We start from the raw sequence: 13,138 nt of genomic DNA, 5'->3' as shown, positions 1-13,138 counted from the left end.
CTCATCATCATCCCTCTCACTCATTACCCCCGCACAAGCCTAAGAGCTTACGTGGGCATCACTCTCAGTATTATTATCAAAGTTAGCTATAGAATACACTACTTGGAAGAGTAGAATGTGTTCATTTACCAACACATGCAATAATTATACATTTAGGACATTCCAAAACGTAACTAAGTCAATATTACAATATTAGACTTCAACTACATATTGATTTTTATAAAATAAAACATATTTATATTTTTCATTGTCTAAACTCGACTTCCGAACATAACAGCACTTCCCAAAACAAACAATTCAGCACAAAAACAAAGTTTTAGACGGAAATTCTCGACGAACCTGATCCACGATGATCTAATAAAATGAATCTTTTTTTTAATGAATCACGCTAACTAGACCCTTATACGGTACTTGGAGTTTTTTTAGTCACGCCATGTTTTGGCTATTATTACATTATCAAGTGTCAAAGTAACAGTGGCGTAACGTTTCCAAACCGGGCCCCCCAGCAAAAAAATTCCGGGCCCCTCTTCTAAAATCGTACCACCTTTCTCCAGCCCCCTTCTCCCTTAATCCCAAGCATTAAACTCTAATGTGAACGTACATCTTTCATGAGTGAATTACATAGCTTAGTTGAAAAAATAAAACTTGTTCTCGATTGAATTCTACAATTCAATTCAATAATTATGTTTTAAGCTACAAATAGAACTAGAGTTAGTAAGTAGTATCTAGTCTTAAGATTCATGAATTATTAAAACCATTCTGACAATCTTTGTTTGAATCAGAGAGAAAAGAAGTAAATCTTATCTATAAGTAAGTGGTTTGAATAGTCTCAGTCTGGATTGTCTCACCGGATGTATAAATTTTTATGATTTGTAAACAAACAACATTCCTAATTTTTCACTCACTACCAGCACACAATTATTGAAGCTCTGTCAATGGAACTATAATTATTATTACGAGTAGATTTGAACAATGATTGTTTTTCTTTCTTGCCTTATTCATTATTTTCTACTTGTATTCTCTTCATAATAATTTATAACCAGACTGATAACATTGTTCTATTGCATATTTCTTCTTACACAATGAATGAAACCTGTCATTTTCCACAATAAAACTTCTGCTTTTTTATCAAAAGTTACTTCCATGATTATTTAATTTTTCTTTTTAAAGTATGCAATATATAATTATCATTTCAGGCCCTAACCCGGGCCCCCTAGACCGGGTAATTTTATTTTTTCAGAAAACCTATATTAGCCTACATATTATCCGGGCCCTAGCCCGGGCCCCCCGCGCCGCGGGGGCAGCGGGGGTGTACGTTACGCCACTGAAAGTAAAATGAATTAAAAAAATCCATTAATAAAATATATCAAACATGAATCAATAATTTAATCACGGCATTGAACTAAGCAAGCTAACAAACATGTATTAACTACAGTTATTGACTCATGACACATTCGGAAGGCTTAACAATGTATTAATCATAGGATGATTAACTCATATCCGCTGTTCTTTGTGCTACAAAAAGTAATTTTTTGATTAGGTTTGGTAGGTTAGCAAAACTATTTCTTGATTAGGTTTAGTAGGTTAGCAAAACTAACTAATATCGATTAATTGAGACTTTATTAATACCATATTGGCTAGTTTTGTAAAAGTTTGAGTATATGGCGAATATTTGTCAAACTTTGTTAAAAGATAATTCAACAAGTATAATACTTGTACCTACATATTCTAAATTAACTTGACTCAATACATTTTGTGCATGATCATTTTTTCATCATGAAACTGATGAGAAAAAACTTTCCTGTAGCCGTTTGCGAGATTTCTATGATACTCAAGATTTGCGTCTTTTTTATACAACCGTCGATCAATGAATTCTGGAAAAACTAAAATTCTTATCAAGTGCCCAAATAACATTCGGTGACACAAATAATTTCAGTGATATTTGAAATAGATGTTCACTTTCTTGTTTAGGGCTACTCGTATTTTCATGAAAAATTAAAACACTCAAGTACCCTTTTCAACATCTAGTTTTCACAACATTTTCCAACTACATTCACTTTTTAAAATCACTTAAAAATTCACTCGAAAATGACTTGAAATTTGAAACATTTTGAGAAAAATAAAAATAGGCTATGTTGAAAAGGGTACTCCAATTTAAAATATTTGGTGTGACAAATTAACTATGAAACATTCTTGTAGTAAGAAAACATGTTTTTCAAGTTAAAAAATTGGCTAAGGAAATTTTTATTTCAGAGGAAACTTTTTCCAAATTTTAGTACTTAAATAATTGTAAACTTACAGAAGCGAAGCGAAGTGAAGTTGGGTTGAATTTCGTTGAAGTGTGTATTGATACTATAGTTGTAAACTATATAATTATTAACAAATTCAACTAAAAGTTGTAAGCTCTAAAATAAGTAAAAAGCTCGTAGTAGCCGACTAACTCCGTCTTCAAAAATATTTTTACGAAGCGTGACTCACTACTAACCACCAATTCATAAGCCGGCGGTTGACAGACTGACAAAGTTCAGGCCAAAAGTTGATAGTTGTTCCTATGCTAACTAGATCAAACGTTTGAAACAAACCAATTCAAAAAATATTAATGTAAAATATGATAAGCAATATTAAATTCACATAGATATATAAAATTATGTGCTATCAGATAAATTGTCATCAAATGGTTGGAAATACAGTTTTCTATTGGCAAGTCTTTTCATGTGCGATTTAGATGGCAAGTCAAGAGTTTATAGTGAAAATGAATCATATATACTCGAGGTCATGGTCTTAGACCAGTTATAGAACTTTAGACCAGTTCTATAACTGGTCTAAGGTCATGGTGAGTAAAATGTAAACAATGATTATTTTGATTCTCCATGAATATTGTTTTCATGTGCGATCTAGATGGCAAGTCAATATAGTAAAAATCTTAGACCAGTTATAGAATAGACACGGCCCATTGTATATTCATACTGAAAGTCGATGAAACCAACATCTACTGCCATATCGCCAAATAGTGACGTCAACATCGGATAGAAAACTTTTCTGTAGAGTTTATTTACATTGTTTTCCATAGCAGATAGTGTCTATTCCAGCGGGAGTGTACCATTTTAATGAATAATAATTCACATCCTTCTGAAATAGACACAATCTGAAAGTTTTCAATCTGATGATGACGTCACGATTTGGCGATATGGCAGTAGATGTTGGCTTCAGAGGCTAGACTTCCCAGCGTTTCTATTCTATAACTGGTCTAAGGTAAAAATTAATCATTTATGTAGGTTTATTTTAAGGCTGTGCAAACGCAAAGGCTAAAAATAAACTTTCTACACGTGATATTTTTCCAAGTTTTTCGATTCATCAAGCTATCAAAATGAAAAAGTTTTCTCGGGGAAACATTTTTTCCGATCATTACTTTTTGAGATATGAGCGCCTGAAGTTTGAATTTTTGGGACAGAACATTTCAAATACGGTCCGATATAAATCTATGAGATTTAGAGGATGGATTCTTCATGGTATTGTTGATATATTAAAACAAAAATTTCCTGAAAATATCAATTTTTGCAAAAGTTATTCAATTTACCAAAAATAACCCAAAATAACTCAACTAAAAGTTATTTTTGGTTATTTTTAGTAAATTGAATAACTATCTTAAAAATTGGTATTTTCAGAAAATTTTTGTTTCACTAGATCAACAATACCATGAAGAATCCATCCTCTAAATATCATGGATTCAACTCTTACAGAATTTGAAATGTTCTGTCCCAAAAATTTAATCTTTAGGCGCTCATATCTCTAAAAGAAATGATCAGAAAAAAAATTTTCCTGAGAAAACTTTTTTATTTTGATAGCTTGATGATATACAAATCGAAAAACTTCGAAAAATATCACGAGTAGAAAGTATATTTTTAGCCTTTGCACAGCCTTAATTGTAAAATGTAAACAAAGAATGTTTTAATACTCCATGAATATTGGCTTATTATACCCTATGGTATGGCTTCAATAGATAATTCACGATCACTCGGTATGATTCGAAAAATGTCCTGTTGAACAGCTATACCGAATAAAGAACGAAAATAGGTTATTAATTATCTCATAGAAAGTTAAAAACTAAACTTTTTGTTTTCCTGAAACCATTTCAAATCGGTAGATATTGAACGCAGAAGAGATTGTAAATAACTTTCAAGGAAATTAATAAAAAATATATTGCCAAATCTACATGCACTTTATTTTAATTAAAAAACCAAAAATTCCTCGATGTTCAAGACTTTCATCATTTTCAGTGGCGTAGCCAGAAAAAATTTTCGGGGGGGGGATCATAACATTGGAGTAGAAAGCACTTGAATTATGAGGATGATACCGGGGTATGGAATACCCCCCACCAAAGGTGGGTCCGGGGGTTCACCCACCGGAAAATTTTGAAAATATATATTTCTTAAATTTGGTGCGATTTTACGCAATTTTCACTTGAAAACAAACATTCCATTCAAGTTTTTTTTGGTGATCAATGGGCCACTTATTATTTCTATTTTCCCCTGGAAATTTCAAAGGCCTATTGGTTTTTGATTAAATAACAAATAGAATGGAATGGAATAGAATTTCATTTGCTATAATTGTTTAAAAAATAGTAATTTTGTAGAATGCCTACTCATTATTATTCTGATAACAAGCTAGAATGCTTAAATTTTGGCTCCAATAAAGTAATATTTCAACCAACTTTATAAGCTTAGTTTTAACTTGATTAACATTTTTTTTCAAATTTACTTTTTCTTGATTATTCAAACTTAAATTGTTTTTTTGGGGGGAGGAGTTTTTCAAAAACTAGAGGGATGTGTCCCTTCTGTCCACGGTAGAAACTACGCCCGTTCATCATAACTGTGAAATTTTCGGGGGGACTCTCTAGAAGAAGCTGATGGAGCTTTGTTAAAGATATGCATGAAGCTGAATAAACTATAATCAACTAGAGCAATATAAGCTATATTGAATTTCTTTATAATAATAGTTGGTGAAAAGTGATCTAACTTTAAAGTGATATATGTATGTTTCTCTATCCCCTGCTATCTAGTCCCCACGCACTAGACCACTCGTCACTGTCTATAAGAAAATAACTCATTATTATTATCATTGCTATGCTATTGCAGTGCTCATCCCTTATATGTTTCTCGACTCACATAGTAAAATATAACGAAAATATGGTATTAGATGCTAATTTTTGTGGCTGACCCAGCCACAAAAAAATCAGGCTCTATTTCGTGGGGGGGGGGGGATACATCCACATATCCCCCCTGGATTCGCCACTGTTGGCATTATAAACGGTTAACAGGTAAAGTGGTATTTTCTTATTGACAATACATATTTGATTCATAACCTTGATAATGAGAAGTTACACAATATTTCTGTTTCTAGTGTAAGTTGAATTAACAATGCGATGAGATTATGGCATGATCTGAACTTTATGCAAATTTCTTTTGAAAAATACTTACATTTTGAGGCAATGGTGGGGGGTGAGGAGGCTGGAAGTACGTGCCTCCATTAGGCTGAGTTCCTTGAGGTGAAGAAACAGGAATTCCAATGATGATTTTTGGATTAGCACCTTGCGCTGCTGCTGCTTTTTCGGATAGATGGAATCCTTTACCTCCATTAGCATCCTGATTATCTATACCTGCACAAGAAACGTTATTTAATCATCAATTGATTAGTACAGTAGCCATGAGCTATACAAATGAGTGGAGTATGGTATACTTGCAGCAAGTAGTATGTTTTATTCCAATTCACAAATTTATTTCTAAAACATACCAGTATTTATTTTATTAATAATAATTTTTTTATCTTACTGAGCTGTGTGTTTTTGATTTTCTTATTGATTCTGATTGTAAATAAACAAGTTGGTTTTTACGAGAAAAGCTCAATGTATAGATCAAGAAAATGTAAAATGTGAATGTGTGAAATTATTAAATGTTATTGATTTATAACAGGATATTGATTTATAGAATAATATTCTACAATCTTGTCAGTTTGAATTAATAAAAATTGAATCTGAGTTGCATACATTCAAACAGACGATAATTTAATTGTTGAGTTAACTTGGAACTATTTAGTAATAAAGTCAAGTAACGTCAAGCCAAAAAGTTAATCATGAATCCTCAACATTTCCTGCATAAAATTAACCCTTTTGCTAACAATTACTTGAAAATTTGTATTTTTTAATGCTCGTTTTCGTAGTATCTGTGAAAATGAGATAATATCAACTTCTTTATAAGTATCACAATAAGTTTTTACTGAGAGCTTAATTTTAGATGATTTTTTCAACAAAAAAAAACGCGTCTAATCAATCATATAAACAAAAATGTAATGTAATGAGAGGTGCAATTTTTTTAGACTACCTAATGATAGTTTTACATTAATATTTATAGTTTATCCATGTACAGTGTTATTTTGTTTTGTACTACTATGGGTCTTGTTAGACTCAGTGGAAATTATAATAATTGTATAAATAAATTATAAATTTATGTTGCATGAAAAGTTGGAGTGTTCAGCCAGTAGGATAGATGGTCTGATGGCGAGCGAAGCGAGCCCTCCAGTTAGTTCTTTATTGAGACTTCAACTAGAATATTGAAGTAAAGTTGAATATTTTAAAAATTGTCACAATAGTCACAATGGGAAATCAAAACTTACTTGAATATGGGATAACAATAAACTTTCTATAATTAAAAATCATCCAAACTTACCTTTGGTATTATTTGCTGTTCCTTGTCCTGAACCCTGCTTAGACGGTGTTTCAGTTACTTCTCCAGTATGAGAAGCCTGGATTTGGCCCATGATAATATTTTGAAGATTTTGTGCAACTGAAAAATATGAAATAAGAAAATACGTTTTTTTATAGTCAATAATCAATCTATATATTTCTTTTCTTGTTCATATTAAAATACAAAAATACAATAGTTTTTGGAGTAACTGGGAAAAGAAGCCTTGAGCTCCAGCCACGAGTTCTAAAAATAAGAGATAAATTTTTTAATCTAATAACAACAGTACAAATGAAACAATTCTGTTGATGGATGATAATCTATGAATGTTGGATTTTATCAATAATCCAAGTACTTGATAAACAAAACATAAATGCACAGAAAAATAATATAATAATTGCCGAGTTTTTATAATTTTTACACATTTTCCAAAACAATATTTTTTGTAACAAGAGTAAAGTCTGCTCATTGAAAGGAAAGACAGCAACAACATAAAGATTGTATGCGGATAAAAGTGATGACTCGCATCAGCTGGGTTCGTGAATACCAGTTCACAATGCTTTCACTCACCCTAAATCACATATTGTGATTATCGAGTTACTAATAATAAATTTCCAATTTTTGAGTACTGTGAATCAATCTTGCTGCTCCAAGATCCACTTTCACTTGCGCATTTTTGTTACATCGTTTCGCGGCTCCCAAAACAGACTGAAGTCTACAAAAGTACGCCATTTTATTGTCTTTCATTTTATAAGGGTACATAGATTAATATTTTTATTTCTATGAAAATAATATGGTTGAAATTTGAATATGATAATGTATTGTTAAATTGATGTGATTTATGGTTGATTTATGGTTACAGTGTAAGCAATATAATTCTATTACAAAAATTATTCTAGATACAAGTGGAATAAAGTAAAGAAAGTGAAGTGATACATTGTCACCAGATCTGAAACTCCACTAAACCAATCACGGTGAAATTTAGCAGGTACATTCAAATGTATTTTCAGATATATCATAATAAAGAGCTTTTTTTTATTTAGTACAACTTGGCCAAAAATGTTCCAAGATAGGTAGTCAAAAGGTTAGCTGAAATTTTCCAGTTTTCAGAACAAAACTGAAACGTGCATCTTTCATGATTTTGTAATATATCTTCACATTAGGAACAACTAAACCATCCACTATAACCATACCATAGAATAAAAAAATATCCTCCAGGTAATATAATATTCATTCCGGATTCCTTCCTACAAGTAGGTTAATCAATTTGGATTTGTAAACAATCCAAAGAATAATTTTGTATGAGGAATTTATCGAGAAACTGTAACTTTCAACTTCATATTACAGGGGGCTGAATGCTCATCTGTTCATATGAATAAATATGTTGTATGAATAAATTTATAGTATCTACATTCTACATAAAGAAACAATGGGAAAAATCAACTTACAAATAGGATTCTGGTTGAAGAGATTCTGAAGAGATTGGATGATTACTTGTCTTGATGGGTCGGGTAATAAACCCCCAGTCTTCACTTTTGGTCCCTGTAAACAAAATAAACAATATTTAGAATTAAAATGGCAATTATCAATTGGTTTATTATGGTTTAGTATATCAATTAATATTATGGGTACAATAAAATTTGATTATAGCCAGTGACTTCTTATAACATGATTATACTCTTATATAATATGGTCTCATTAGATAAGTTATTATTGTATTACATTTCAATTTGATTATATAATATACAGCTCATCTATAAGCGAATAAAACTTCAAATAGTTGAAGAGAATAAGAATAAGAATTTTTATTATGCAATAAACATTATAAAAACATGTAATAGGCTAAGATAAGAGCAATACAATAAAGTCAGAATTTCTTCAATAAATTATTAAACAATTAAACTTAGATAAATTTTCAACACAATCAGGTAGAAATATTAACATCACAATCCATAAATTCTTTTAAATTGTAAAATGGGGTTTGTCTTAGCCATTAATTAATAACCAATTTGAATTTTTTTTACAGATATTGTTCTATTACAAATGGCTCCTCTTCCACAAGCATGTGCCCCATAAGAGGAGCCTCCAAGTTATTATGTCAAATTATGTTAATTTTTTGTTAATTTGAGAATGAATATTCTAAATTTCAATACTCACTGGATCATTTAATAGTTTGAGGTAGAGATTAATAGCATGAACACCAGGTATGTAATAGCTGATACGAATTTGTTGGCCCCGCAAAGTGTAGCCGTTGAGAGTGGACTGCGCGACCTCCGCGTCTTCCCAATTGCTGAACTCCACCAAGCCCCAGTCTTGTGGACAGCCGTGTTTTAAAGCTATCTGCAAATTGGAAACATAATCATGTTTAGAGTTCACAAGTAATAATAGACTGGAATAGAATGTTTTCAATTAAAAAAAAACAAATGAAATACAGTAAAAGCACTTTTTCATAAAGAACTTATAAAGTGCTAAACATAACCTATTTTTGGACAATTTCTATCCAAATTGGATAAAGGAACAGTTTTGAGCTTTAAGCCTGTTGTTACTTTTCCAATCATTCATAGTTTAGAATGATATTGTATCTATCAATGTATAGATAGAAAAATAAAAAAACAGAAACACTCCAAGTAATAAGAGTAAGAGTGATAGAACTATTGCTTTATGTTTAGAAGAGTTTATAGACTAATCAAATCAAATCAAATCAATTTATTGCCACAGACAAACACTTTACAATTTGTATCGGCCACGTCAATATTACAAACTATATTAGAGATCATACAACAATAGCAATTACCTAAAAATCTAAATAGACTCCATGTTAACATTGAAATATTCATCCACACATCCACACATAGTGTAAATAATAGACTAAATAGTGTTAAAACAATGTTAAAAAGCTGGTAGTGAGACCAGTTATGTTGTATGGCGCGGAAACCTGGCCTTTTCAAAGAGGCAAGAGAAGAAAATGGAAGTGGTTGATATGTGAATGCTTATGGGGTCACAAGAAGGGACAGGATTCGTAAATGAGGTGATTGGAGGTGATATTGTAAAAACAATGTTAAAAAGCTGGTAGTGAGACCAGTTATGTTGTATGGCGCGGAAACCTGGCCTGTTTCAAAGAGGCAAGAGAAGAAAATGGAAGTGGTTGATATGTGAATGCTTGTGGGGTCACAAGAAGGGACAGGATTCGTAATGAGGTGATGGAGGTACAGTTGGGGAGGTCCCATCGGGTAGGAAAATGCAGGAGGTCAGGATGAGGTGGTTTGGACATGTGCAGAGACGTGAGGAGGATTTTGTGGGACGGAGGGTGCAGGATTTGAATTTGGATGGCAGGAGAGGGCAAGGAAGGCCAAGGATGAGGTGGGGTGACAGAGTGGAGGCTGATCTGCGGGAGAAGGGTTGAAGACACGGGGAGTAGATGGACAGGATTTTGTGGAGGAGCCTGCTGAAGGAGGGAAATGCCACCTCATATGATTGGGATAAGGCTTAGCCATAAAAGAAGAAGTGTTTAAAACAGTGTGTCCTAAATAATTATACCTATATGAAAAATACGAATATTTGTGACCCAATCTCGAATATATGCAATTCATTATTATTCATCAAAAATAAAATACAATGTAACAGATAACAAAAATGAAGCAAAACATAATTTACTTTGAAAATGACATCAAAAAACTTACTAAATTATTCAGAGAATTTAATAATTTTACTAATTTGAAAATGTTTCTAAAATTTTAATACTAAAAGGGCTTAGAATTAACAAATATCTTACTGAACTATTCACAAAATACTACAATTTTACAAAAATGGCCAGTATTCAGCTTGAAACAGCCTCATCAAAGTTTTGTTGGGAGATGTAAGAAATCCATCCAAGATCATTTATCATCATCATTATAAATAACACATGATTGTAATGGAGAGATATGAATATGAATAATAGTTATGGTGTGATCCACCTTAAACTGTCAAATTATGCTTTTTTGCTTCCTTCTTGAAAATGCTTGACGGCAGTTTCAAGGGAATATCACTCTGTGATTATTATTTGATAATTAATACATGTGATATAAAAAAATATTTTTTTTCATTTGTTCCAACCATTTACCCTGCATGACATGAAAATGTACATTATCCATTAAAAATAGGTTCACTACTTATCTACAAAGTTACTCAGTAAATTTTATCAGAAATTTCGGCTTGTAGTTAGATCTAACACTTGTGTTTTGTTATGTTCTGTGAAGGATGTTATATTTCAATATTGTCCGTCAAAAAATTATCACAATTGAAATCAATCGACGAAGGAACAAGCGCTTGAAACCAATAATTCAATATCAATTAAGCTGATATCTACCTCTTATACTGAAATCATGAAAATCACTTCATTCACATGGGCCACTCTTTAATTAATAAAACAATATAAAATCTTGTAGCACCCTTTATTTAAAAAAAAAAACTTTAAAATAGTTTAACAACTAGTTTCGGTGATATCACACCATCGTCAGGTTATAAAATTCAATAAATGTTTACTAATTGATACAAAATGAACATATGATTAATTTATTTCTGGTTAAAGTTATTAAAATTATATTTTTTTTAATTTTAAATTTTATCTATTCACTTTTAATTTTATCAAGAATAGGATTATTCAAGTCAAATTGGATTATATTTACTAAATTATTCTTATTCAATTTTGCAGTTTTATAGATATAAAATTCTTCTTTTACATTCGATTTATTACTTTCATTACCAATGCTTAATATTAGAATTTATATTGATATAATTATGATTATTTTCAATTGAATGCTCAGCAAACGCTGATTTTTTATTTTAAAGCCTGAATATGTTCATTGAACTTTTTTTAAAAACATCTACGTGTTTGACCAATGTGAAATTTTTCACAATTACTACATTCCAGTTCATAAACGCCTGATTTTTAAAATTGTTCATGTTGTATTTTTTTATTAGAAATCTTCTTTACTGAATCAAAAGCATTATTTGTTGTTTTGTATCCTAAATCATTTTTTTGCGAAATTCTTCCCAATTGTCTTATTGAGAATAGTGTTGTATGGAACACAAATATATTCCTTATTTTCTGAATTCCAATCATTTTGTGGATTAATTTGTTTATATTTTTGCTTATATATCATCTTATCAATAAATTTGGCATCATATCCATTTTCTACTGCAAAATGTTCTATAATCTTCACTTCTTTTTCATAATTTTCTTTTGACATAGGAATATTTATCAATCTATAAATCATTGATCTGAATGCTGCTGTTTTTTGCTTCCATGGATAGTTAGAGTCTTTTGGAATTAAAGAATTTGTATGTGTGGGTTTCCTGAAGATATTAAAATTATGTTTCTCATTTCTCTTACTTATTTCCAAGTCTAAAAAATGTATTTTCACTTTTTGAACTTCCATAGTAAATTTTATAGAAGGTGAAATTGAGTTTAAATATTTTTCTAAATCTTCATGTGTTTCATCATTATTATTGTATAAGCATATTATATCATCAAACTATCTACACCAAAAAATGACATTTTCTCTCAAAGGACTATTATTATTATTCATAATTTTAGACTTTTCCAAATTGTTCATATATATATATTAGCAAGGTATCCTGTGTAGATTGAACATACGTGAAATATAGATTTCAATTTTTCTTTTCAATTTGTGTTAAATATTTCGTTTAATTTTGAAAGCCATAAGCCTGCCTTGAAACCCGTAAATAAAAGATAAGTACTCTTAGTTTGTAAGTTTCATATTTGGATCTTGATTTGAAACAATAATTTCTGAGTTTTGAGAAAGTTTTTGAATCTATTTTGATGAACATATCAAACATATGTGTAACCTGAATCATCTTCAATCTATGTTCAATCCATGTATGATTATTTATTCTGGTGTAGACTGTAATTTTTTGAATCATTTGAAAATTATAATTTGATTTGCTCTGAACTGGACTTCTTATTTATAGGCATTAAATCCATTCATGATTTATCAAGATGTTAGCATAATTGGAACCGATGACTTTCCTTGGGTGATAGGTGTAATACTATCAAACCTTTTGGATAAATTTGGTAGCACGTCACCTAATAATGGTGACCCCATAGCTAAACCTCCCGTTTGCTTATAAATTTTGTCATCGGAAGTGAAATAATTTTGATCTATACATGTTTTTGTTAATGCTATTAAATCATCTATTTCATTACTGTTCACACCATTCTCAATCACGTTTTGCTTTGAAATTCTTACCAACTAGTTCAAAAAATCAAGGGAATAACTATTCCAAATCACACAATTTTTCTATAATTTGATGTAGTCAACATGTATACTTCTATCCCAACTAATGAAACTATTAACATTTTAAAGCAAAACGTGATTGAAAATGATGTGAACAGTAAT

General features: G+C 30.8%; 1 protein-coding gene across 1 annotated transcript in view; it reads right to left on the bottom strand.

Annotated features, from left to right (window-relative positions):
* Positions 1-13,138, bottom strand: part of LOC111046084 (ribonucleoprotein PTB-binding 1-like) — a 104,509-nt gene that overhangs the window by 2,318 nt on the left and 89,053 nt on the right. Inside the window, 4 exon segments of the mRNA XM_022331575.2 lie at positions 5,478-5,656; positions 6,723-6,839; positions 8,186-8,279; positions 8,895-9,077. Of these exon segments, the coding sequence (XP_022187267.2) occupies positions 5,478-5,656; positions 6,723-6,839; positions 8,186-8,279; positions 8,895-9,077 (573 nt within the window).

Source organism: Nilaparvata lugens, chromosome X (assembly GCF_014356525.2).
Source record: "Nilaparvata lugens isolate BPH chromosome X, ASM1435652v1, whole genome shotgun sequence".
In the NCBI taxonomy this organism is placed as follows: Eukaryota; Metazoa; Arthropoda; class Insecta; order Hemiptera; family Delphacidae; genus Nilaparvata; species Nilaparvata lugens.
The sequence above is the reverse complement of the archived record's forward strand: the minus strand, read 5'-3'. Positions and strand labels throughout refer to the sequence as shown.